The sequence below is a fragment of the Notothenia rossii genome (assembly GCF_949606895.1).
Source record: "Notothenia rossii genome assembly, chromosome: 5".
NCBI classification, from domain to species: domain Eukaryota; kingdom Metazoa; phylum Chordata; class Actinopteri; order Perciformes; family Nototheniidae; genus Notothenia; species Notothenia rossii.
The window spans coordinates 65,721,528-65,749,473 of record NC_136903.1 but is presented as its reverse complement, the minus strand read 5'-3'; the positions used below and the strand labels follow the sequence as shown (position 1 = coordinate 65,749,473).

Below are 27,946 nucleotides of genomic sequence, written 5' to 3'. Positions count from 1 at the left end.
CTCGTTTTTTATAGAAATAAAAAAGCAGAAAACGGTCGGTGTGTTTGTATAAATAGAACATTGTCTAGAAAGAGAATAATGTCACCCTGCTACTTCGAGAACTGCACTGAGATATTTATTACATCTGCAACTAAAGTGTGTTCAATGTTTACACTTCTAGGTTCTATGTATGTATAGTGTGCATATCTTTTTGATTTTTACTTTCCTTATCCAAACCTTGCCTCTTAAAAATAATTTTAAAATACTTGTAAAACATATTCCGTGTTATGTTTCTTATGTTTTTTTGTCAATATTTACCACAAATAATAGGCTCCAAATAAGGTAAGAACTTGTAAAACTTTTGAGAATGCGCTGAGGCAGAGATTTAAAATACAATTGTTTACAAAGACACCAAAAAAGTCCAGAGACAGATGTGTATTGCAAATTATTTATAATTGCAAAATGTTGCGTAACAAACTGTTTTGATAAATACAAGCATTTGACAAAGCCTCACCTATAAAAGTTGACCTTCCTTCACAGCCACAAAACACAAATAGATTTGAACATATTGGGAAAAAAACAACTCCCAGGCCATGATATTTATACATTTGCATATTTCAAAAATATTGAACATAATTACATTTGTTTTAAAATAACAAGGATAACTTAAAAAATGACAGTTTTATACTTAGTTCAAGCTTCTATATACAAATACATGCGTTTGCTTTTCTGCACAATCACTGCCCTCACTTCAGGTGGAGTGTCTCAAACATTAAAGCAGACAAAAAGGAAAATAAGTGCCAAAAGTTGGGCTTTGTGAAGAGAGCAGCACCCCACAATTGTTCCTCAGATAACTTAGTGTCCTCCTATGAAACTGAGAAAAGAAATCAATGTCTTATTTTAGTAAATCATCTTGAAAAGCGGCGAAGAATTATTTGTAAGCAGTTTAAAACTACAGGGGGAAAACTGGCCAGTTGCTCATGAAAGGGAAATCGATGTCACAAAAGACACTGCGTAAACGGTTTCTCTGCATTCAAGCTTTGTATTCCGGAGCAGTGAGGTTCTTATTGTGAAAAAAGGAAAAGGAGCATCTGCTGAATAAAAATGAGAACATTTTAATGAATGCAATCTTCTGTTCCCTGCCACACATACAAAGAGAAATGGTTCTCTTCCATTCATACACTAACCAAACTGTACAAAAACATCTCTAATAATATAATATTAATTAATTCGGAATTCACTCCTGTTTGTATTAATGCCCTAACTCAGCAACGACTGTGCTGCAGTATGACCCCAATAGACCCCACTGAGCAGGTAGTGCACTTTGCCAGGCTCCTTTTTCTCAAAAGAGTTCTCTTGCATTCAACTTTTTCTTTCTCTGGCCAAATCCATGACTGTTTACATCTGCTATAATCTAAAGAGTCTGTATCTAGGTGTGTTATCTGGATGATGACATGTAACGGCTCCTACACACGGCGGCGTGCGTTGTCGCTTGCCGGCGGGGGGGGGGGCTGAAACTCGACCAACAACCAATCACATGAATCTCCCGCCCCATACACACAAGCACGCGGTTTGATTGGCTAGAGCTTGCACTGGCATATGATTTGATTGGCTGACGCCTCCGTCGAGGCGGCAAAAGTAGAACATTGCTCTACCTTTGCAGCGAGCACCGCAAGAGAAGCTACGCTTTGCTCCCACAATGCAGATCGGCGAATCGTGACGTCACCCCATTCAAAGTGAATGCAGAAGCGTTGAAGCGGCAACGCACGCCGCCGTGTGTAGGGGCCGTAATAGACTACCTCTAAATCCACACCCTGTATTAATCACAAACATGTTGTCACGGTAAGACAAAATGGCATGTCTTAACTTTCTGATTGGCAGCTTGGTTGGGAGATTTGATCAACTTGCTGCGTGTTGTTTTGCATTCAATGATGCACTTCAACTGGGGCGCACTGGGGTTGGAGGTCTAAACTGCAACTCGAATCTGCAGTGTCCTTTCATGCATGTTGTCCTACACGCCAATTGCATTATAAAAGCTTTAAATGCTCAAACATTAAGCATTTCTCCTGGCTGAGATCTGAACACCATGTACGCAGGGCCACACCCAGATCAGAGGGTTATACTACGAAGCCAAGTTAGAGGGTTAGCGAGGTATGTTGAGCCTAAAGCCAGAGTTTACTGTACTACGAAGGTGTCTCTTTTAACCTGGCTAGATTGCCATGGTAACTTATGCTGCAGACATAACCTGCTCCTTTCAAGGTTATGTTCAGATTAAAATAAGCCAAAACCACTGTTCTCTTAACTAGTTCCTGTAAATAGCAGGTCTTTAAAGTCAAACAGTGAGCAGAATTTATTCTCATGCTTTTTGCTTCAAAGTTTAAGAGCTGCAGTTGTGGCACACAAGAGGCACAGATTTCATTGAGTGGTAAATCAAATATAATAGTCATGAAATGACACAATATGGCTCTGTTGAACTCGCTTCGCAGTATACCGCCCAGGTCTGGTGGATCATATGGCAGCCTGCATGCGATATGTTCTGCATGCTTGTACTCCTACACCTTTGCATGCTTTGTTCCTTATCAAGATCAGATATCCAGATACACTCATTCAATGTGAGAATCAACATTTGTCATAAAGCACAGATCTCACTGTGGCTCCAGATTGTATGCCCTGTTACTGAATGCATGTAAACGCAGGCTTTTAGTGCTTGAGGGGCTTCAGTAGTGATGAGGTCATATTGAATCAGTCAGTCCGTGTTGTCAGTGCTATGAGGACATCATTTACCTGTTTTACGCTCTTCTCTCACACAAACACACACAAAAAAAGATTCATTAAGGTCAATGCACGTGCTAAGAGTCTTTGAGCATGTTGATGCGTGCGAAGATCTTGAGTGCAGGTCCCAGTTTAATGTTCATGGCGCTCATGAGGTGATCCTCCTTCAACAGGAGCATGGCCTGTCCGTCAATCTCCTGAGATCGAAACTCGTCTGCGATCTCCTGACAGCCTGCGTGAACAGCGGAGGGAAGAGTATGTTAGTGACACTAAAACTTCAAAAATAAAAGCATGTCTATGTATCGGGGATGGGACGATATAGTATTGTCATGTTGTGTTGAGTATGGAAGATACTTCGTTGTGAATTTATTGAGGTTAATTTTAATTATAGGGATAATATCTTCACACAAGTGACTTCGAAAACGTTGTATAGCTCGCTATCATTAGGGAAGTAACAATTATAATGTAAGAAAGAACAGACTCACTTATTTTTTAAATGATCTTTTGCCAGGGGACCTTATTATTATTATTATTATCTTATTTAATATTATTGTTTGGTATTTCTCTGAAAATAATGTTTACTAAAAATAGATGAGTGTACTATATGTGATGCACAGAGCGACGGGGAGACGGATTTAAATACAAAAGCTTCGGAAAAAGTCAAGAAATGAGCTAAAACCGAAAAAAGAAGCAGCATCTGGCTGCATTTCAATGATATTGGAGAAAGCAAACCTGAGTGCAGGATTTGTAAAATGAGAATAACCTTCAGAGCAGGTTTTTTTTGTTGGTAACCACTCAGGATTTATTGCCAGAGGTGGGAGAAGTTCAGATCTTGTACTTGAGTAAAAGTACCAGAGTGTAGGAATCAGAGGTGGGAGTAAGTCATACATGTGCAAGTCATAAGCAAGTCTCAAGTCTTAACCTACAAGTCTCAAGCAAGTCCCAAGTCACTGTGGTGAGAGTCAAGCAAGTAAAGTCATTGCTCAGGTCAAGCAAGTCACAAGTCAAGACTCAAGTAATACGAAATTCTGATGAATAACCCCATTTTCCGCATTTAAAATCAGTTAAAATATTGTGGTTATGAAAAGTTTAGTTTTATTTTCAACATAAACAGCAATGGAGAGTGGGGGGCTGAAATTATAACCCTATAAGTTCTAAAAGGGCTCTAAAGTGAGTACAACACACATATTTTACATCAACATGTTAAGCCTCCTGCCCTGGCTCCCCTTCCGCAGGGTCACAGCATTTCTCCATGGTCTAGGTGTTCCCATATGACACTGTCTCATTGTTTTCCTAACTGTTTCTGTGCACAAAGAAATATGGCATCAAAGCCAATACAACGGAATAGTGTATGTACCAGGGCGCATGATGCGACACACACACACACACACACACACACACACACACACACACACACACACACACACCTTAGTGACCGGACATCTCGGGTAAAAGGAGTAATAGGGGGATTAATTGGGCAGCTCGATGTGTGTAGAGGTGTGTGGTTAAAACGAAGCAGCCTGCGGTCGCTCTTCAGCTGTTCTAATGAAAGTAAACACAGTGAAGGCGTTCTGTAAAAGGCACAGCTCTTTGCACGCCGGTGCTGCACTTCTCAGAGGCGGAGTTACACGTCCCGCTGCCTCCTGGTGCTGTAGCGATTTCATGAAGTGAATGAGAGTCAGAGTTTGAAATATATCTAAAATAATGTATGTACTGCCATTTCCCAACATAAACATTACAGTCTGCAATGAAACGGCTGTCTCCTGTGTGCTCCACTTCCTACTTGGCTCTCCAGTAACTTTCTCGTGCGAACGAGATACAGTATCTTTTTTTTTTTTCATTGCCGTACAATACAAAAATAAATATTTAATTTTAAAAAGTAAAGTCCTTTCGAGCCATATGTCTCAAGTCAAGTCTTTTATCAATGTTAGTCAAGCAAGTCTCAAGTCCAAAAATATGCGACTCGAGTCAAGTCATGTGACTCGAGTCCCCCACCTCTGGTAGGAATAGACTCTTACAATAAAAAGTCCTGCATTCAAAATGTTACTCAAGTAAAAGTAGAAAAGTATTATCATCAAAATATACTTAAAGTACCACCTGCAGAGGGATCTAGATTTGGGTGTTCTTTTCCCCATATATATCCCTTGCATAAAAATAGATGGGTCCCTTATAACATGTTGTACACAGTGGAAATAAACTTTCTGGTTACCTTAACATCAGGGATCTTGTCAATTAAACTCCTTCTGAATCAAACCGTCACAGTAGCCTTACCTTACTTATCCCTCTTAAAATAGAAAAAAACACGTAGAGAGCAGAGATAAAATGGATTATTAAATTATTAATGTGACTAATAAAGAGCAGTTTGATTATTAAGTATTATTCTGTTGATGGATGTCATTACATTTGGTGAAAAGCACATAATGGCTTGTTTAAGACTCGGTTTTCAAAGTTTAGGATTTGACTTGAACTTGCCCATCCTGACTTGAGACTTGACTCGGACTTGAGCGCAAAGACTTGAGACTTACTTGTGACTAACAAAACAATGACTTGATCCCACCTCTGCTAGATGTTCATATTGTCGCAGCTCTAGTATGTAACACTTAAGAAGTGTCGATGAACTAACACTGTGGTTACTCCTCTCACCTGGCAGTGATCGGATGAAGTCGTAAACTTGTTCCACGTTCCACTTCGTGGGGTCGTTGGGAATGAAGCAGAGCGAAGGCGAGTCTCTGGCAGCACAGACCTCCTGTTCCAAGGCCCTGCTCGGGTGCCGGTGTACGGGGACCTGAGCGGGGGCGGGGGGCAGGGGCCCCGAGCTGGCCGCAGAGAGCGGGGAGGGCGGTTCCTCGTAGCTGGACATGTCCGAACACGGGCTGGACTCCTCCTGACTGGGCTGTGAGGGGTGGGGGGAGGAGACAGAGCCGCCCTGAGTCTGCTGCGGGGAGGGGGACAGCTTCTGAAAGTGACAAAGTTGGAGCATGACGTAAAACACTCGGCATATGGGAAATAAATGGCGGAACAGTAAAACGCTTTTAAGACATTGTGATGGACTCGGCAAAGTTTAAAGCTGTTATAAGTAAGATTGATACTGTATTTAAGTGAGTATAATACACCTGCAAGGATTTTAGGGTTGTTGGATGGATGCCAATGCCTCAAAAGTTGCTAAACCCTTTAAATTATAAAATCTTCTTCCTGAACAAAATGTGAAACAAAAGCACCCCCCACTGGAGGTTCAATACTGAACCCTTGAGGTGTTACATAACTGAAAACATTTTGGCTATACAACTTTAGAAAGAGGGGTCTCCAGCCAGAAAATATATATTATTCACTGTCATATAAACTACTTGTCTGCATTGTAAAAGTAGCTTTGCTGTGTAATTAGAAGTTTCAGTATTTCAAGGTCCTGGGATATCTACGTACAAAGTCAAAGTCTCAGATGAGTGGCAAAACAAAAAACAAGACAACAAATCAAGTGGCTTTTGATGACTATATCATTTACGTAGAAGGCAGAAAATCCATTCAGATGCTCTACGCACCTACCGTTCCCCAATAAACGTTAACAACAATCATAAAATAGGTAAATGACCCTTTAATGACAGAGGAAGATAATCGGGCACTGACACAAATGATGCTAAAAGTTCATTAAGAAGCCTCAGGCGTGAAGAGTGCAGCGGGAGCAGTAACTACTGAGAGGTAAAGTGTTGAGGAGGGTTTTTACAGCAGTTGGAGAGTGTGTGTGTGTGTGTGTGTGTGTGTGTGTGTGTGTGTGTGTGTGTGTGTGTGTGTGTGTGTGTGTGTGTGTGTGTGTGTGTGTGTGTGTGTGTGTACCTGCTTCTTCGCCTCTATACTGCTGCGGCCCTGAGATCTTCTACGCCAGCGATTGGTAGGTTTACTCCTCTCTGGACGGAAAAGGCCTATCCGTTTGGTGCAGCCCACGTTGTACCTGTCAGCAAAAGCCCATTATTAACATGTTTACTTTTTCACAAAATGAAAAATTATAAAGAATCAAAAAGTGACTCACCTCTTTGCACAAACCACGGAGCAGAATCTTTTAGAACCTTTAAATGTGTAGGCAAAGTCGACCCAGCCGCAGTATTCACATGTCAACTTGGGTTCTTGTTCTTTTTCTGAAGGAAGGGAAACAATATGGACACTCATTATTAGTTTCTCTTGTGAAATTAGACAACGTGTGTCAGATATGGTCTAGTCTGGTTTAAATGACCGATACATGTGTTTCAAGTCTTATCAGGTATTAAACCCTGTACAGAATTGCACAACTCTGGCAGCCATTAGAAATATGCTCATGCTATCAAGTTATTTCCAGGAATGTGCACCTGCATGAACGTGAGCACCTTGCCAGAAAACATGATTTTGCAGCAAAAGTTGAGCCAGTATAACTTTTTTTATCCAAAGAATGGCATTTGCACCAAACTGTTCAATAAATGAGGGCTGTGTGTTTTATTACACAGGGCTGGAGTCTGAAGGTAAATCAGTTCACAGCACTATGTCATCGACTCGCATGAATTTTGCAGTTTTGTTGCCTGACAAATGAGAATGTTCCAGGAAAAAAGGACTTCGGTTACATTCAATTTATCACAGACTTGATGCATTTAGAGTGAAAAACACTCCGGGAGAGCTACATTAGTTAACAGGTTGGTTTGGGACTGGCGAATAAAGGCATGCACAGGTTAAGTGGCTTGGGGCAGAGATGCAGAAGCAGGTAATTACATCCTTTTGTCTTTTCTGTATCTGTTCTGAAGATTTGAATGGTGTGAAGTTAACCCATTGTAATGTCACAATTTCATAAACCTTCTAAACAGCAGATGCTTTTCCCCACTTTCTTTTAGAGTCTCATTAATGCATCCCTAAGTTTAATGAGAGCACTGTGCTACACAAACTGATAAACATCAATTGTTGTACTCTTTCATACAATAATATGTATTACCTGATGTGTTCATGTCCTCGGTCTCTGAGTCGCTGTTTGCTGTGTTGCTGACGGGGGTCTTGTCGGGGTCCGAGGAGAGCTGATGATCCATCTTCTTCGGGCTGTCGATGAGAATGGGCAGACGCTCCACCTGGTGACAGAAAAGGGATATTTACAAATCTGATATCATGCTCCAGGAATAGGAAAAAAGGCTGTTACTGCTGTAACAATATAACTGGACGGCTTGATTTGCAAAGCCATAATTCTGAAAACAGCAATATTAGATCAATGATGATCGCAGCATTTGACTACCGCTTAATTAATTTAACAACCAGGTAATGCAAGTCTTTGTTACACCATTGTCTATATCAGAGGAAATGGGGAAAACACCGACACTTCTGAACAATAGCTAGCTTAATAACTTTTGGGGTCACTTTGATAATCAAACTGCTGCAGGAGACATTGTTAGCAAAGTAGGAAATGTGGGTCCAATTGTTCCAAAAACAATGAGTCATCAGCAGGGAAATGATTTGCACTAGTGATTATAGTCATTAAATCATTAAATCAAGCATGAAGGGTTTAATAATGAATGGTTACAACTTCTTGAATGTGAACATGTGCTGCTTCTCTCTGTTTAATATAATTTATAATTGGATATCTCAAGTTTTGACATTTTATAGAATTAACACCTAATGAATAAATAGAAGAAAAAAAACTTCTAACAATCATTTATATTACATAATGATTAGCAATTAGCCCAATTTAAAAGAACCATATCAATGTGTTTGCAATGTAGATACAGCTTTATTTCAGGCTGTCTAACAGTATGACTTCTTTGTGCTTGTTTAGACCTAGACCTGTATGCACGTAAATATACCAAGCATTTATACTAAATGTCCAGTAGGAGGCAGTGAGCCCCAAGACAAAAAATAACAACAAGCCTATGTGTTGTTGTTGCACCTGAACAAAAGGGTGTTAATTCTCACGTTTAGCTTATTATTATAAAAAAGGGGGATACACACTTTACCCGTATACAGATAAACAATATAATCACCTGAATGTTAAGGGAGATGACACAAATTAAAGCAGGGTTTTTATATGCCTCGAGATAATTGAGAAGCTGCATCTCATTACACACAGACACATTCATCCATCTGTACTCCTTCAGTCTCACTCAAATTAATGACTGACTCCCACAGAAGCTGTGAGCTGTCAGTAGTAGTAGTAGTAACAGAGGGTTTTGTGTTTGCCTGCTGACAGCTCCCTGCAGGCGAGTACACCAGAGAGTGTGTTGTTATCATGTCTCGCTGCTAGTAACTCTGCGATCGGGCCACTTACACACACGGGGAACGGCTCGGCCCCCTCCTGGATGACAAAGCCTTCGATGACATGTGTGAGAACCTGTGGCTTGACGATGGCCTGTGGCGGTTTGTTCTCTCCGTTCTGCGGCGTGCTGCCGGTCACGGTGGGTGCTTCGCTCTCATTTCCTGAGGTCATGGCTGGAGGTGGTGTCCCAGGTGGAGCAGCACTCAGCCTCTTGGTTGAGCCTCCGCCTGCTGATAAAGAAACAAATTCAACACCGTCCAGTTAATGTATGAGTGCTGGTCACTGGTGGGTTCTATGAATGAAATTAGAGCGAAAAGAAGGGTTGATTAAGCATTTCGGTCCAGCAAACATACAAACATCCCCCCAGTTTCCTTCACAGATGAATATTTTATGCATTTCCTTGTCATATTGTTGTATGTAAATAATGTTGTTTTCAAATGGTCCCAATTACAGGCATGCATTTAGAAAATGTCACTGTAGGCTCTGGATAATTAATTAATTTCATTTTCAGTTTTATTACATTTTAATGGAATTTTGTCGAGAGAACAATCAGCAGCCCTAGATTAATTGTCAGATTGAAACTTTAATTACAAATATATAACATGTTCTGATTTCAGCTTCTCATACATGATTAATTTTTACTTTAATAAAAAAAACATTTAAAAGACATCATTATGGGTTTCACTAAGAAGAACTTAGAAGAAACATTTTTTCAGTATTTTGTGACATTTTATAGGTGATTCAAATACCCAGCAGATTAATTGAAAATGTAAATACAGTAAGGACACTTACACAAGCACAGCAAAGGAGGGTACATCCACACTATTCTTTTATTTAAAAAGGGTTGAATTACATAATGTTAATCATTAAATATCTTCAAACTTAAATAATATAAGTGACTTCAATCAATTAGATGTTACAATGTGTTATTTCTTTCAAGCTTAGAATAGTTTCACTTTCTATAATCACAGATAAGAGCTCTTTAACAGATACTTGGCTGTGTATGATTATGAGGTCATTATTTAAAGTCCAAGCAGACACACAATCATCACATTATAGCTACATGCAAACAGTATGCGGTCATATCCACCTGCCTGCTGCTTTAAATGACTGCTCTGGTCTATTATCAGCAGAACATTTGAAGTGACCTATACTGACACACAGACGGTCAATAACAAACAATAAATTCAGCATGCGTGACTCCCACAGACACAACACCGACGCCCCTGCTCCCCACAAAGAGAAAGTAAACGCCATGCCTCGTTATGTTAAAAGTCTCCAGCGTTTACCAAGCTTTCTTACCAACTTCCAAGGTGTTCAGAGAGAAAACATTGCGTTTTGTTTGTAGTTGTAATGATCCTACACACAGCGCTGCCGCTTCTGACCGTGTTTGAGCTGCACCGCTGCTTCAGACCCGCTAAAGAGAAGCTTTACAGAGGCCCGCCCCCCTGTTTCCTCCCATAGAGGCTAACACCAGAAGGCTGCTGCATGAACAACACATGCTTCAACCGGGAACCCGGGAGAAGAGTGACTCCAGATTCAGCCTGACCAGGGGCGTTTCCTGGACCTGGAAACATTAGGGGCTAGCCCACTGTGTCGGAGCCAGAGATTTTCTTTTGGGGGTGGTGTGGTTTAGCTTGACGATTCATAGAGGTTGCTCAAACATGTAGGGTTTCCCATTAAGGTACCGGGCGCTACAGTGGAATGTTCTACTGCAACACTCCCCACCATAGACATATAAAGAGTAGACGCCGCATTGGCTGCTGGGGCGCAAGAAATACGGCCGCCATCTTGGACCGGTCATCCTACCCATATTGTACCATTCTACCCATAGACAGCAGAGGTTTCAAGATGCCAGAGCACTGTGCGGCGTATTGCTGTGCAAATCGGCGGACGATTGCGAACAGGGGTCGCAACATTACTTTTCACAAGTAAGATTCAACATTATTATTGGTTGTATTTTGTAAATATAATATTATTGTACTGTATTGATGTCCGCCAGCGAAATCGTAGCCAGCAAACATTATGTTTATGGCCAACTGAGACTTTATAAATCACATGCTGCTGTAACAAGTGAATTTCCTCGTTGTGGGATGAATAAAATACAATCTAATCTAATCTATCTAGGAAGAAGAAGGAAGAAAATAAGCTTGACCTCCTTCTTAAAAATGTTTTGTGTTGACTCTCAAATCTCCCGTTTTTATTTTGAAGGTTTCCCAAAGACAAAGATATGAGGAAGAAGTGGGAAGTTGCTTTGAGGAGGGAAGGGTTCACAAGCGAGTCATCCGTGATTTGCAGTGAGCATTTTAAGCAGGACTAGTTCGACAGGACAGGACAGATTGTCCGACTCAGAGATGGTGTTATTCCCTCCATCTTCAGCTTCCCGGTTCACCTCCAAAGAGTAGGTGTATCATCATAAGGCTATTAGCATTCATAAATGTAAATATTCTATTATCAATAACAGGGCAGGGTGAAATATCTATCCCTGTGTGTGCGTGTATATATATATATATATATATATATATATATATATATATACAGTGTTTCCCCTACCATTGTCTTGGCCGGGCGCTGCGCCCTGCCAACGGAGCCCCGCGCCCTGCCTGAAATTCAAGGTGTTTTTTTTTTTTTTTAATTTAGAAAAAAAAAAAAAAAAAAAAAAAGCACCAAATTGCAACTGAAGTAATCTATCTACGGTCACTTTTCACATTGAACATGTGCTCTTTTATTAAATAAACTAAACGCCTATGTTATTTATCCAATGTATGTGCATGTTTCAGTGTCCACTGCTTTGCGTATTCACATTCTCCCTCCGCTGTTTCTGAAGGGCGGGGCTCCGCTCCGCTCCCCCCCCCCCCCCACACACACACAGGAACGCAACAACGAACGTAGCGTGCGCATTCTAAAAATAGCTCACAGATGGTGAGCAGGTACCGCGGTTTTGAACTACAGTATTGAATTTGACAGAAAACAACAATGAAACGCCAGCAGAAGAATAGTCTAATGAGTTGGGTGAAAAAAAAGACAGGAGATGTGAGTTGGTTTATTCAGTAAATTAGCTCAGGATAATTGGATGTTCTGTCTACACCTGTTGATGTGAGGCTAATGCAGGATTTGCTAGCTTGATGCTACCGGAATTTAGCGGCAGTGACTCAACAAATTTCCTCTTAAAATGTATCGTCAGCAATGTATGACAAGCAGACTGCTTGTTTAATGTTAGACTCACACCAATAGCTCAATATGATCATAACACGATTGCTTTCATATCAGAGATCAGATGAGGTGGAGCTGCCTTTAGCAATAGAGGATGAGGCAGAGAGAAGCAGCAGCAGCACAGGGCTGCAGCAGGTATGTTATATGCTGTAGTCAGGTGATTTAAAGGTATCAATGAAAGGAAGAAGTGTAGGCTACATGATAAGAAGGGAATACAGTTTGAATTAAAGTAATTAAGTACAGTGTAACACTGTACTTTATTACTTTTTAATGTACAAATACTTTGTTACTGTACGATATCGATAACAATAATCCACAGCTCCTCTCTGCTCAAGAGGATAAAAAAAATGTGGGTGCCCCGAATTTTTTTTTCGGGATACCCGAGCAGCACCCTGCCAAGGCAGTAAACCTAGGGGAAACACTGATATATATATATATTATTTTCAAGTATTATGCTTCTTCATTTTAGCCGGAAAATGGCAGGACTACGTCTACTTCCAGAAAAGCTCAAGAGAGCCTGTCTGTGGCCCATGAGGACGACCCAGAAGCTTCAACCTCACACTCACAACTAGGGTTGCCAGAAACTGACCATGATCAAAATCGATTATTCGGCAGCCCTGTTGTGAGTGACCACAGCTATCTTCCCACTCGGTTTGGTGGTCTGGTGGAAAATGCGCTGGTCTGCATCGCAGGATTTGTAGTCCGACAGATTCTGCGAAAGCTGTCCTGTGATGTGTGCCGTGCAAGCTTGGTCAGAGATGCTGTACCTTCATCATTTGATGAGAGCTACCACCTTCTAGCCCTGAAAAACAACGGTGGCCTAGTGATTCCATCACAAGGCACAGTGAAGGTGCTGAGAGCTGGAGAGAGGGTGATTCGCCAAGCTTCAACAAGGCAAGCTCCAAAGGTGTCGACAGTCACCTAAATCGTCCGGGAGGAGATTGGAACGGAGGATGTTTTTCAGCTTGGGGAACATATTGAGGAGACGCAGTTTGGCATTGACAACCATTATTCCAACTTGTTGTCATTGGTTGTGTCTGTGTTTCTGAAAATAAGACCACACCACATTGCCAAACTCTCTTGACCTGCAGAAAGGGAGCACGAGAAAGAAGCTCTGCAAAACAGTCCTCTTTCAGGGCTTTTAGCTCATTCAAGGTTTCATGACCAACTTTGTGTAAATATGGTTTGGGGCGGGGTGGTTTCATGTTCTTGTGTTTAACTTGAAAATGTACATTTTTTATATAGATGTAGATTTTCATTTTTTCTGACAGATATTCATTTTTTACTGATGTATAACTTCTGTCTATGTATAATGTATTATTGTTTCTTCATTTTTCAACTTATTAAAATAGCTGAGTAGTAGGCCTACACAATCTGCTTCTGCTTCTCTATCATATAGACCAGGGGTTTTCAAAGTGTGGGTAGGTGAGCCTCCCCTCAGAGAACATAAGAACAGCAGCGCCCCCCCTCCCAATTATTATTGCTGTTATTATTATTATTATTATTATTATTATTATTATTGTTGTTGTTGCTATAATGCAGGGGTATTCAATTGCATTTCAAAGAGGTCCAGTAAGAGAACATGTAATTAAATGCTCCGTTTTCACTGTCTACCTTCCGCCATTTGAAATTACTGTTTCTCTCCTCTTGTCTCGTCTCTGTGTGTGTGTGTGTGTTTGAATCTATCGTGCTGACTGCACCGATTTGATTGGCTGAGTAGCGTCACCTCCTTAAAACATTAAACAATAACTTTTTTAAACCTTTTTATTTTTATGTTTTAAACATATTGTATAAAACTCCCCCACTACTTGGACTATTCCTTGCACCCCTCTAGAATAAGCCCGAATGGTATCAACCATATTGCATCAGTAACGTGCATGAAAATATACCACACACCCAATTACAATTGCATGTTCAATTCACTACCCTGGAAGTTAATACAGTTGTTAAAGTTGGAACAGCCTGTGGACAGCCGTTCTTCCTTGCATGTCAGTCGCCGACACCTTCTTACAGAGGACAGGCACATCTAGCTGCAGCACGACGCGTATATTTCCGCACGCCGTGTTCTCAAGACATATTTTTTTTAACATTTTCAACATGGTGGATAAATCCTTATATGCTCCCGGCGACACACTGAGCGTCAACTTTGCCTCCTTATTACACTCACCCCTACTTTAGTGGGAACAATGAGTCTGCGTCTTTGATGCACACAGGAATAAACGCAGATCATACTCTGGCTGCAGCCTTTACCGGTACTTGCTTTTGATCAAAGTCAATGCGGAAAACCTGCATTCACACAGGTAGGTGGAGGTGAAGGGAATGAGCACTTTTACAGCCTATTTGGTGAGGTGGGGGAACTCTGTCTCCACAGACAGCCACAAGTGGGCAAGTGTCACTTTACTCGTCTTTTTCTCTTTCTTTTGTGTCTCACGCTGCGCCCCCCCTGAAGCTCTCTGGCGCCCCCAGGGGAGGCGCGCCTCACACTTTGAAAACCACTGATATAGACCATTAGTGTTTTTTTATGTGTGTGTGTGTGTATATATATTAGCCTATATTATATATCGTGTGTCTTTTGCAAAATACCTATCATACATAACATATAGGCTATCAAATACCAGAATATTCTATTGCTGTTAAGCCTACTATGAATATTAAAATACGCCGAATCATGTGTCCGGTATCATGCCTACATATATGACGTTTGCAGAAGAAAAAAACCCGTGAAAATCAGTTTTGTATTCAGCGAGTTATAATTGATTAAATGCGCTGACACTTCATTGCGCCTGCCAGACAGATTACACTGAGTGGAGCGGGTGACCGGTCCAAGATGGCGGCCCCACGGCTCGTCAGCGCCAATAGGCAGTAGCGGTCGATGCGGCTGTCACTACCCGATCCGTCCCCCTGCCCGATCGGTACTGCGCATGTGCGAGATGGTCCGCCATATTGGAGAACTGACGACGGCAACTCAGGAAGGACACTTGACACAGTGGCTTTTGGCAAAGCTGAAAAATAAAACGAGAGAGAGAGATGAGTTATTGTTATTACAACGTGACTTCACTATTATTTAAAAACTCTTTTTATTGGGTTATTTTATTTGGGGTTAAGTACATTGTCAGAATAAGTGAGAAATGAATTTAACTTCTGTTAGACAGCTATCATACTGAATAAATATTTACTGTGAATGTATGCAAACATGTATGGCATATGGCTGTCTAACAGAAGTTAAATCCATTTCTCACTTATTCTGACAAAGTACTTAACCCCAAATAAAAGAACCCCATAACAAAAGTTGTTAAATAATAGTGAAGTCACGTTGTAATAACAATAACTCATCTCTCGTTTTATTTTTCAGCTTTGCCAATGTGTCAAGTGTCCTTCCTGGGTTGCCGTCGTGAGTTCTCCAATATGGCGGACCATCTCGCACATGCGCAGTACCGATCGGGCAGGGGGACGGATCGGGTAGTGACAGCGGCGTCTACTCTTTATATGTCTATGCTCCCCACACGCACATACAGAGTGGCGAAGTCACGCCCATCTACTTCCGGTCCATGGGACCTTATTTCGGAAAGATTATGCATTGAAGTCAATGAAGAGAGAAAACTTATCTTTCGATCTCGTTTGAATTGTGCCATGAATTACACATATGATGTTTGTCAATCTTAAAAAATCATTTCCAAGTCCAAAAAGTCACAGTTTGTAGTAAAACTGTTGAAATATAAGACTATGAAAAATATGCAAGTAGAAAGACTACAAATCCTAGAGTCGCGTAAGTGATGTCATAACTGTTTTCCTCCACTAAGAGATAGCTAAGATCAGCGCCATATAGATATAATATATAGATATATTTTATAGATATAATATATTGGCGCTGGCTAAGATAAGATAACTTTAACAAGATGCCTGTGTGCTTAGTACCAGGTTGTTATCATACCAGCATTGGGTCTTGCTCGTTCTTTCGCTTCCCGTCTGATGAAAGGACCAGGAGTGGCTGGATCAAGTTACCTACCTAGCTAGTAACTAGCACGTTAGTTATCATTACAGCCTTGTCATTTTTATTAGCCTTAACATCAAGTAACATTAAGTAACCCAACAAGTTAAACAGTAAGAGTAGTAGTCATATTTCGTGAACCCTTTGAAGAGTACTGTCACACCAGTGTGATCATTCTGTAATACACAATTTAAGCCCGGGGGAGAAATGCTAACGCTACATTAGCATCTGCGATCTTTTCTACTTCACGCTATCTGCACAAATGGTTGACATTAAACATTAAAAAGACCAGGCAGTTCAGAGAGAATCGAAGGCAGGCAGGCAGCTTTGCACGACATTCTTCTGGACGTGTTTCATTGTGGTGATAGTGAGGGAAGTCAATCCTTTTGTTGACAAGACAGTAGTAACGGCCATCTTGGTGACGTGTGTTGTTCTGCTAGACCGGATATGTAGTTCATTCAGCGTTTCACACAAACAAATGTGTTACTTCTATACAGGGGCGCGGGAAGGGGGGTGCTGAGGGCGCTGCAGCACCCTCTAGCGGCAGGCGGAGCGGAGCGCCCCTGTCTGCAAATGTATTTTATTTGTATTTTATATATATTTATTTCATTTCATTGTGCCTTGAGATTATGTTATATTAGATATTAGTATTCAAATGATAATTTAAAATTATATAATAAATTATTTTGCTTCAGCGAAGAACAATAAAAAAGATTTGGGAAAAGAGTTTTTTGTTACTTTTTAGTCGGCCATTTTTAACATTACATTACATTACCATGTTACTTGTTAGACGCTTTTATCCAAAGCGACTTACATACTCAAAACTGTGGACAATCCCCACAGGAGCAATTTGGGGTGAAGTGTCTTGCCCAGGGACACAACGACATGCTGACTGCAGTGGGGTTTGAACCTTGGACCCCCTGATCCCAACACCAAAGCTCTATTCACTGTGCCACACGCCTTAACGTGATGCACAAAAATACAAGTAACTTACATGGCGCAAAAACGTATCTCGGACAATTCTCTCTAAAAATGCTAAATCATGTGCATAATCTGTATACTGGTCAATATCATGTTTGTGGTATTTGAATTATTATGTTATGGTTATTGCTGCTGCCGCCGTGCATAATCTGTGTAATATGGCCAATCAATTCCACATTGTTGGTAAAATAATATTTTACATCTTTGTAGTGTGTGTGTGTCACGTGTGCTAGTGCTTTTGTGCGTGCTCTACTCTATAGTGCCCGTAATAGTGTTCACTGGAGTCCATTGTTACGCCACTGTGTGTGTGTGTGTGTGTGTGTGTGTGTGTGTGTGTGTGTGTGTGTGTGTGTGTGTGTGTGTGTGTGTGTGTGTGTGTGTGTGTGTGTGTGTGTGTGTGTGTGTGTGTGTGTGTGTCCGGGGCTACAGAAAAAACATTCGGGGCTTTGACGTTTTAATTTGTATTTCCGACAACTGCTAAAAATATAAATACGATCCATTAAAAGCAACAACTGATCGCGAGACAACAACGCATGTATTTAATTTAACAGGGGCACAGAGAGGGATTGTATGGCCCAAGTCCCCCCACTGCTGAATGCCCCCTCTGAGAGAAGTTTGACAAGACACAGGGTTCTTACATATTTTCAAATTGTATACATTTCCAGACTGTATATATTTTGTACACAATATTTTACACCTGAGGACAAAAAGCTAGATGTTAAATTATGTAAATAAATTCCAACTGTTAACATGCTTTGTTCTGAATGTGTATGCCATTTTATTTTCAAGAAATTGCCAGAAGATGGTAGCTAGGTTGTTTACTGTAGCTCATACAAATACAATAACCTTAAACTGTTAAACACAACAATATTCACGAAACTGTGTCTCAGGGCTTCTTAACATTTAACAACCTATTAATGTGTCATACCCACTTAACGGGAAGAAACTCGGCTAACTGACAATATGAACAATTTTTACCAAAACAAAAACACAAGCCTAACGCAGAGCAGAGTCCTGCATCGGGTCGGGTACCCGCAAAAAAGTATTTTTTCAAACGCTTTTTTCCGTGTTTGGTTCTGGGTAAAACAGGATGAAAAAAAATGCAAGGTGCTGTAATTGTGGGGTGTGTGTTTTTTTGGTAAAATATGAAATATGATCCTGGACAAGACACCTCCTACAAACATGGCACTTACTACTCTTTGTATTGTGATTTTTAAAGTTTTACATTTTCATAAGATTTGCTCTACGAGAAACAATTATACGAAGTGACGCTATCCCGATGTTATCAAGTTGAAAATCAAACATTTTGTAATGATGATCTTGAGGTAAACAGTAGAAACAGCCCCATCATTCAAATGAATGGGGGCAGCTGTTTCTATTTTTGCAGCTCTGATGTTTGACTAACACAACATAAAACCCCAAAATACTAAAAGAACATTGACAGTCCTCAATGCGGTGTATATATTATATATTCAGTAATGCATGTTCATTAGTTAATGTAACACCCACTACTCTGTTTACACACTTTTCATTTAAGTACTTGAAAGAAGTGTCTGAATAAATGTGGTGCAGTTAATCCTTTAGCTGGAAGCCTTGTTTACTTAATAAGCCACTTTGACAGGAAAACTGCTTTTGATAAATGTTCCGAAAGTAAAGAAGCTGAAACTTTGTACCCAACGTCATCAGCCCCTGCAGCCAGTGGATTATAAAAATAGTTTCCTGCAGTAGTGGTGAGAATCACACCCAACTCACTCTTCATAAACAGTGATTTGTGGTTTCCTTTCCTTTTACAATAGATACCACATTAGCCCCACTTCCAACCATTAAGGAGAAATATCACTGAATCTGGGTGAATATTTAGAAAGTACAACAAAATTATTTGGTGCTCAGCAAGAAAAATCAAGCTTCAGCATGTAACACACTAACACTCAAAGCTTCTGACCACGAGCCAAACATCCGAACATGCTCTATATCTTTGATCCAAATACCCTGCTTACAATGTGTGCACATAAAAATAATACAGAAAATTGAACAGACATTGAATTAATGCAACTTTTCACCGATGTGAGACATTCCCCATTCCAAATCAGTTTGTCCTAAGTTTAGAAACTAGCCTGAACACCTACACAATCGAATGCAATCCAAGAGAATAGATGTGTACAAAATATTGAACTTATAGCGTTCAGTAGAAGTTCACTGATTGATCCAGATAATTGTCAGCTGATCGTATATGTTAATCTTGCACCCACACCAGAACAGACAGAAACATGAGAACTGTGAAAAGGTTCTTTAGCGTCAGTGAAGAAAAAAAGGAAAAAAGAAGTGAAACACCTGCAAGTCCAAATTAAGCTGTGGAGCATCAACCCTAATACCAGGATTTCAACAACATCCATGTCCTGTGACTCTTTGTAAATGACCCAAGATGATGTCATTTTAGTCTCCCCATGTTCTGATATACCATATCTTGTCTGAAAACTTGCGAAATCTAATGCAATAAAAAAAAGCCATGTAATTAAATCATCTTTTTGTGGTTTTGTTGACACCAATCAATACAGGCTGTAGTTAGCGGTGGTGTTGTTCTATGAACTTAAATCAAAACTTTCTACCCCGACCTTCATCTTTGTAAATGGTTGCGAACACAATATGAACATGAAGTCTCCCTTGCATTGTGTGCAACAGCCAGGCCGATACTATACACTAAAACAGTGACCAAGTGTGCTCAAATGTCTCCAATGTAATGTACAGGCAACAACATAATAAAAACAATAATGGTCCATTATGAGTCTGTGTGTATTATTGTTCTGCTGTTCAGGGCTTATGTCGAGTTTAAATGTTTGAGCAGCGCTGAGTGAATTGTGGGTATCAGCTGAGCTATTTGGCTGCATCTCAGATGAGTCGCAGATAAAACAAAGCAATAAGAGACAGAGAGGAGGGAAACGAAATGTGCTGCAGACACAACACATTCTGAATTACAAGTAAACACCAGCATTGATGTTATGGTCCTTCACTGAAAGTTCAAATAGATGGCCAACTCAAGCAGAGCGGTGCAAAAATAAACTGTTTTTTGGCCCAAAGATAACGTTTTTTCAACCACTTTTCCTAGTCCCAGTGGCTATTTTACTAAAGTGTATTTACCGAAACCTTTGAGTTCTCCATGCTGAGTCATTACCTTGTGGCTGGACAGCTGGTGTGGGTGGCTGGACTTTGGGCTGCTCGACAGGCTTGGTGGGTTGGGATGGTAAAGGTGGAGGTTGCTGTTGCTGCTGCTGGTGTTGTTGCTGTTGTTGTTGTTGTTGTTGTTGTTGTTGTTGTTGTTGTTGTTGTTGCTGCTGCTGCTGCTGCTGCTGTGGTGGTGGTGGTTGCTGCTGCTGCTGCGTGGCAGGGGGTGGACACATCTCTCTGACCACCAGTGAGGTCGGTTTATCTTTATTGTCATGAAGCATTCGGGAGGCCTATGATGGTTATCAAGGGAGAGAGGAAAACATGAGAAAGTACATCTGCAACAGTGAAGAAAAGACAGATCAGCGACTTTTAGTCATTCTAGTGTCAGTGACTCATGAGCTAAAAACTAATAGAGCTTGGAAAATATCACACCAGTGGGAAAAAATGACACCAGGAATCTCTAAGCCAAACATTTCAGTTTTTTTAACATGTATGTCTTGGAGTAGAAATGGAATGTGTGGGTTTTGTTGCAACAGTAGCTTTTGTTTTGCTGCTTACTTTAAAATAAAGGAAAATCAAGAGAGTGAGCAACACAAAATGCTAGGATCAAAAGTCCTGTCCCGTAAGAAACAAATGTGGGACAAATACAATGAATCACATTAAGAAGCAATTCTGGTAACAATGAATAATATGATACCAGGAAAAAGATATATCCTAGGAGAAATGTTTATAGTTTAGTTTTACCTTTGTTTGCCCTCTTTTTAATAAATTTTTCAAATACTTTTAAATGAAGTAGATCATTTTCAACAAAGCAATGTGAGGCTGGGCCAGCTTTTACAGGCAATAATATGACCTTTGCCTTATCATTGATGCTGGCAACACTTTAAATGAAATACATAACATTTAAATGAAAAGTGATGATCATTCTCATTAGTTTGAGACCGTGGTGTGTGAGTGTACTCACTGTTGGATGTATTTGCAGGTTGATGGCAGTGAGCTGGACGGGCTGAGCTTTGGCGTGGTTCAGGGAGGAGTGGAGGGTGTGGGGGCTGATGGTGGAGTGGAAGATGGTGGCCTGCTGGCTGGGCATGGAGGGCTGGTGCGGAGCAGGTTTGGGCAGCACGGGAACGGGGTGCTGAGACGGTTGAATGGAGGCTGTTTGCAGCAGCTGGCCCGCAGCCCTCTGGGAGGCTTGACTCTGATGGACCACAAACTGCTGTTGCTGCTGCGTCTTGTGCTGCTGAACCAGGGAGTGGGGCTGGATATGAGTGTACGCTGGAACGAGAAAAACATTTTTTTTTTTTTATTCATGAATTCAGCTTACTGCTGTGCTCACCACCCACAGATAGTTCCCTTGACATACTTCCTCAAAGCCAATTCCCATTTGAATTAGGTCCTACAAAATATACTTATCGTATTTGGTTCATTTAGACAACTGGTATGCAGTGTTGCTTATACCCGTGTGTTACTGTGGCCGCAGACAGTGGAAAAGGGGAAACATTCATAGCATATACTATTGCTTCAATACTATATAATATGTATAATATATGAAATACTTGCTTTGTCAATACTATTGACAAAGTAAGAATTGTACATTACATGGTGCTGAAACTAAGCAAACAATTATGGTCATCTCTGTACTGTTTATAAGGCCACAATGGAAAACATGTACTGGTTCCTGTTAATGCAAATTCAATATATTGGACATGAATTGGACAAAATAAGCATTTGATGTCACATTTTGCTTTTTTTCAGATCAATCTATTATAAGAGTAAACATTGCAGCCCTATTTTTTTTATCACACAGTGCATGCAGTAGTCTTGTCAAACATTGTCTTATATAAAAAGGTGAGATCTGTGACAGAGCATGAGCAACATTTATCACATGCGTGCTGACCACTGTCCACACTATATATTAGAGAGCAATGACAAATGTAGCCTGCTTCACAAAAAAGCATGTTTTGTAGCTTTCCCTTCACCTGTGTGCCCCTTGCTGACAGGATGTAATATTATGAGCTCGATGAAAGGTGCACAGAGAGGCTCCCTGTAGCAGTTTGGGTCTGACTATTACTCACAAAACGTTTCAAAATGGCCTGTCACCACCTGTCAGTGCTGTTGTGGGTAAAAATGCATCCTGGGCTCATAACTTGCCTGGAAAGCCCGAGACACAGCATATCAATCTTGCATTGTGGGAGCATGTCTGAGTGGGAGAGAGTTGCTCAGCGGAAGTATCCCGAGGCTAGTCTAATATTAGAAATACTCCAGGAACCAACATGCAGAGCTCTGACACTCTGTATGGAGTTAATGTTGAGTCAGGAGGTCCAAGCCCCTCTGCTGCCTCTTTGATCTTTTACAACTCTACCAGGAAATACTAAACTAATTGACACATTTCTAACCCAAACAAGAAGTGACTCCTGCCCTACAGTACAAAACAGAAGCTTTTGAGCTGTGTGAACATGGAGGTGTGTTCGGTGATGTTAATAAACCCTCTAATAAATCAGTTTATGGAAAACTGCCAAGTACATCAGCGTTTGTCTCAAATCCCCCTCGCCCCCACCCAGTTCTTTTCATGATGTTTTGTGTGGGATCGGCTCCATCTGGTTTCAAACTTTCCCTGCGAGGCTCTGACCGCAGTCTGTGCCCTGCTGTGGAATATATACATGTTTCTATCCAGCAGAGTGCATGCCATTTGTCCCTTTAATGCTGAAAACGGTTGCTTTTTCACATGGCGAGACTCTGTGAAACCCACCAACAGAAAATCTGTCTATTCAGTGTTCAAAAGTGAAGGCCTTCATTTGTTCATGTTCAGAGAAGGATGGATATGAGCCCAGGATGGGTGAATACATCCAGAAGCAATAGAATTAAAGATGTCAGCTTAGAAAGATGGTTCAGGCTTGAAAAGCAATTTAAAACAGGCACTTTGGGGTAAGATAACATCCATCATGGATATGCAGCTACACCTAAGGGTGTCAAAAATAATTGATGGTAGGAGTTATGAATTGCTCCTAAATATAAAAGATTTTGAAAACTGCAATGTTAAAGGCCCCATGATATGGCCATTTCTACTGATCATAATTCCATTGTTGAGGTCTACTAGAATAGATTTACATTGTTCAATGTTACAAAATCAAATTGGTTTCTCATACAGCATCTCTGTATAGTATGTGTATTCACTCTCTGTCCTACACGCCTTGTTGGAGCTCCTGCCCCCCCTCCCTATTAGCCCACTGTGCTCTGATTGGTCAGCTCGCCCACTCTGTGCTGATGAGTCCACCACAGTTACAGCGGAACATCAGTGGTTATGTGTTACAATGGCGTTTGTTAGCAACCAGAAAATGACACCAGTAATGACAAACAGAGAATGCTGCGTGGGGTCTGGGTGCTGTGTTGGCGGGACGTTGTGGGCTCGCTACTCCGCCCTTTGAGGCTCGAGGAGCGGATAGTGAGAGCTGGGTTACTGGTGTAGTTTCCTGGTTGCTGCGTGGGGTCTGCGAGACAGTGAGACACCGCGGAACTCAGCCTGAGCACACACACACTCACAACCTGAGCTCCGAGTGTGTGTGTATGGAGCTCCACCTAGCACCGCGGCTGAGAAAAGATAAGGCTGAGTGTGAGTGTGAGTGTGAGTGTGAGTGTGAGTGTGAGTGTGAGTGTGCGTGCGTGCTGAGCTCCGCAGCATTACATCACTATGACCAGGAAGAAAATAATGGTAAAAGAGAAATCTCCCACGAGGCGTTCTGGGGCAGCATAGACAGGTCTTTTCTGTGTTAGAGTTTTACTCGCTACAGGGTGTTCTGAGGGTTTGTAACTCTGCAGACCGTTTACATGCAGAAAAAGCTTCATAACACACAAGGGGACGGGTAATAACCAGAAAAGCATGACATGGGACCTTTAAAGATGAAGAGAAACAATAACATGATAGGAGCCCTGATCTGGGATGATTAGACCATCAATGGATAAGTTGACCAACAGAAAACTAAGTTTAAAAAAAATATTTGTTGTATATTTAAAAAAAAAAAATCATCCTTTTTTAAGTGAAAATAGCAAAACACATTTACCATAATAACTTCAATAATTTAATAGTTAAGAAACGTTTTTGACTTTTGGTTCAGATAAAACAGGACGTCCGTTTGGGCTCTCTGGGGTGGTAATTTAAGCTTTTCACATTTTCTTTTACATTTATAAAAAAAATAGAGAAACTGGAAAGTATTTAATAGATAATAAAAACCATGGGAAAATGGCATTACTCATGACAATAGGGCATGAGAAAGAACTCAGAACAACAAAGAATCTATTATTATCTAATATTCTGTCACTGAAAATACAAAATACTCCAACTGCAGCAACTTACACTTTACGATTACAAAAGGTAATAAAAGCACTAACCTGACCTTAATGATTTGAATGATTATGTGCTAGAAAATATGGCAATAAAATAAGAAAAGAAAGAAACTACAAAAACCAACCACCTACACATGATTCAAAATGCATCTCGAACAGTTAAGAATTGAATAGTAGCACTTTCGATCAAGATCTCACAGAATCATATGGTAGCAACAGATTCCAGCATTTGTTAATGATAGGAGGGGGATTTCTGAATCATCACACAACGGAAACCACCAGCCCTCCCTGTGTATCCTGACAACGTTCTCAAGCCCCTAATGAGGAACAGAGAGAAGTCTTGGAAGAAGAGGAACACAGGGGAATTTCTTTAGATGCCTTTCCCCCTCAAGGTCTTGGAGTTAAGGACTGGAATGACCTATCCGCTCCCCCCCCCCACACCCACACACACGCACTCATACAAAATTCAGTATGTGGCAGTGGGCTCCACACCCCATACACCTCCTACTCTATCTGCGTGTTGTTGCACAATGTCCTGCGATGGAGGACAGTTTAACGTCCCTGATGGGTTTGTAGAACCAGGCCCTGGAAAATCCCTGAGTTTCCACTTTCTCACCGACTGCCACTCTGGCTTTCACTCATGAAACAAATTCCGACCTAAACCAACAGAGCAGCAGCAGGCTTTACACCATCTTTCCTCACTAATACAGATCATCATCAAAAGAACTCAATTCCTAAATGAATCCAGTTCCTGTTTGGTTTCAACACTCCACAGTTTCAGACAAAAAACTGTTGCAGTCTCACGTTAATGTCAAAACACATTGGCAGGCTCTCAGGGAGAAAACCAAACGACACGTCAGTATTCATTCCAGTGAGGCTAGATTTTCAGATCAATAAAGAGAACGTTGGATGTCAGTGTTATTAGACAAGATAAGAGAGAAGAAAGGATGCGGTTATACATTTTAAGTGGTTTTCCTTCTTATTTGTTGATAATCCTTTTCAAGTGAAACTGGCAACTGCTTCTGTTGCTAGCAGCTACATAATTATGCCAAGTCAGATTTTGTGTGCATATCTGTTCTTTTAATCTGCCAGCATGGTGCTTTGGGGGGTTTCATGCTGTGTTTTTTTATAATAAGGTGCTGAATCTTTAGTGCCAAGAGGAGGCGATGACAAACACTTACTGCAACATTTGTTTCCAGTCCAAATCCTAGTCAGGGGAGCGACTCTTAATGATGGTAATGTTCACAGTAGCAGAGATAATGCTCTAAAATGGTCTGCCAAAACATTGATGAGCAAAAATAGCAAAACAAAATGAGTCACACCTCTTCTGTTTCTTTTGTTCTCTCAGATCAGACCAGAATGATTTCTGCAGAGTCAAGTTCAACCCTGATAAAGTAAAGATGTGTTTGATTCATGATAGTTTTCACAATAACATTGCTTAGTTTTTTAATTATAAAGATATTATTTTGTCATTTTATTTGTTAAACTTGTTAAAGTGCTATCTTTTTTGCGAAACAAGTTCACATGAAACAGCCAGTGAGGAGGTTTTGTCATTTGTTAGACTGTTTATGCTGGTAATGAAGGCTTGGTAAACATTTAAACCAATAAAAGTGAGCCTAGCACAACCAGTTTAGGTTAAGAGAAAAAAAAATAATGAATTGTGTTTATAAATTAATTGTTGACACATTAATACACTGTGCCCAGGAGGTTATGTTCTCAGTTTGGTTTGTTTGTCTGTCAGTGGTCTGATTGTAACAACATTTGGTGGAGGGGTGTAGTATGGTCCACAAATGATCCATTTACATGGTGGATCCATTTTTTAGTTTTATTAACATTGCAAGACAGGGCATGGGCTCTGCCAATGTCTCTTGGAGTGCCTTTCTAGTATTACATGTAACAATTATGCTCCTTTTAAGAGAACTGGTTTCCTGCAGCAAGTTATTGTTTATATCCCTATCTATTGGCCATAACAAGACACTAAACATCAACCATAAAAGCAGTTGTTGACATTTTGGATTTACAAGAGACAGTGGCATGTCAGTAGAAAAGCCTTCCCCTGATACAACATTGCAAATAAAGTGCATAATGACCGAGTCACTGTCAGGTTGAATCCGGGCTTTAATACTGAATCCTCCCATCAGGCAGACACACAGCCTCACGCGCAGTGTACTAACTCCTTGCATCTCATGTGCACACCTGTCCCTCATGGCCTGCTGCTATGGCAACCCATGTTAATTTCTCCAGACAGCATGCAGCCAGATTTGCAGCCTCCATCCTCCCTTTCATTTGATGTGAATCCATTACTGCAACAAAGCATGACACAGTTGTGCACTGACACGCTCACATAACCCCAACGCCCCCTCCCTTCCTTGCACACACACACATACATAAACACACGCCTCACAACATACACTACACACACACATAAAAGCAACATTATTTCTAGGGGTGAACACAGTTACTACTCCCAGCGCATGTACATTGACTTGCATGTATTTTTTGCCTAAATTCTGTGAAAAGTGATGTCTTATCAGGAGCCTCTTGAAAATGTGATAATGCTTTGCTTATCTTGCAAACAAACTGGTCCAGATTGGATTTAATCAGCTTGTGCTGCTGGCATACTCACAATCATTCACACTAAATACAAAAAAACAGCTGCTGACATTCAAAGTGATTTAGAAAGACTCTTGCGTGGCACTGTGCCTTTCACAGCTTCCAAATCACAAAGCAGCTCGACTGTTCCAGACACAGCCCAACACATTGTATTTATCACGGCTGGTTTCACCCCTTCAGTGAGAGAATGGGATCGTGATGCAGGCTCTGACATGTCACACTCACAGCCAGAGATATTATCAGGGCAAAGTGTAAAAACTAATTTCTCATCTAGTCTTGCTATAACCACAGGAACACATTTCTGCTGTACAGATGACAGCTGCCTGAGTCTGTTTCAAGGTTTGAGATGGACATCTGTTTCAAAAGAGAAGCACACAGCAGCTGACAGACAATTTGCCAGTTTAACATGAAGGAGAGAAAAAATAAATCCTATGGAATATCAAGTGTCAGTGAATCGGAATAACATAAAGCCTCTAAAAAAAATAGCAGACCGTCTATATTTATCATACACACTGTACCAAGAGTTAGCAGCCATGCTAGCAGCTCTGTGAAGTGAAACTAACGCTAACATCATTATGGCAACATACTCACTTCTACAATCCTTTCATGTTGATTTATGCAGGTATAAAGTTCAGTTTATTCACATT

At 40.8% G+C, this 27,946-nt stretch overlaps 1 protein-coding gene and 1 long non-coding RNA gene across 7 annotated transcripts in view; one reads left to right on the top strand and one right to left on the bottom strand.

Annotated features, from left to right (window-relative positions):
- phc2b (polyhomeotic homolog 2b) overlaps positions 1-27,946 on the bottom strand; it is a 54,504-nt gene that overhangs the window by 10,847 nt on the left and 15,711 nt on the right. For 3 of the 6 annotated variants that reach the window (XM_079680638.1, XM_079680635.1, XM_079680637.1), the window contains 8 exons: positions 21,310-21,620; positions 20,353-20,635; positions 9,014-9,231; positions 7,697-7,826; positions 6,773-6,878; positions 6,580-6,694; positions 5,395-5,707; positions 414-2,983 (listed from right to left, as the gene is read on the bottom strand). In XM_079680638.1, the coding sequence (XP_079536764.1) occupies positions 2,829-2,983; positions 5,395-5,707; positions 6,580-6,694; positions 6,773-6,878; positions 7,697-7,826; positions 9,014-9,231; positions 20,353-20,635; positions 21,310-21,620 (1,631 nt within the window). In that variant the 3' untranslated portion in view covers positions 414-2,828. The other 3 variants (XR_013808099.1, XM_079680636.1, XM_079680639.1) reach the window with 2 other exon arrangements.
- Positions 10,307-13,825, top strand: LOC307038969. The gene is made up of 2 exons (XR_013808100.1): positions 10,307-11,402; positions 12,684-13,825. It is a non-coding gene; the product is annotated as an uncharacterized lncRNA (long non-coding RNA).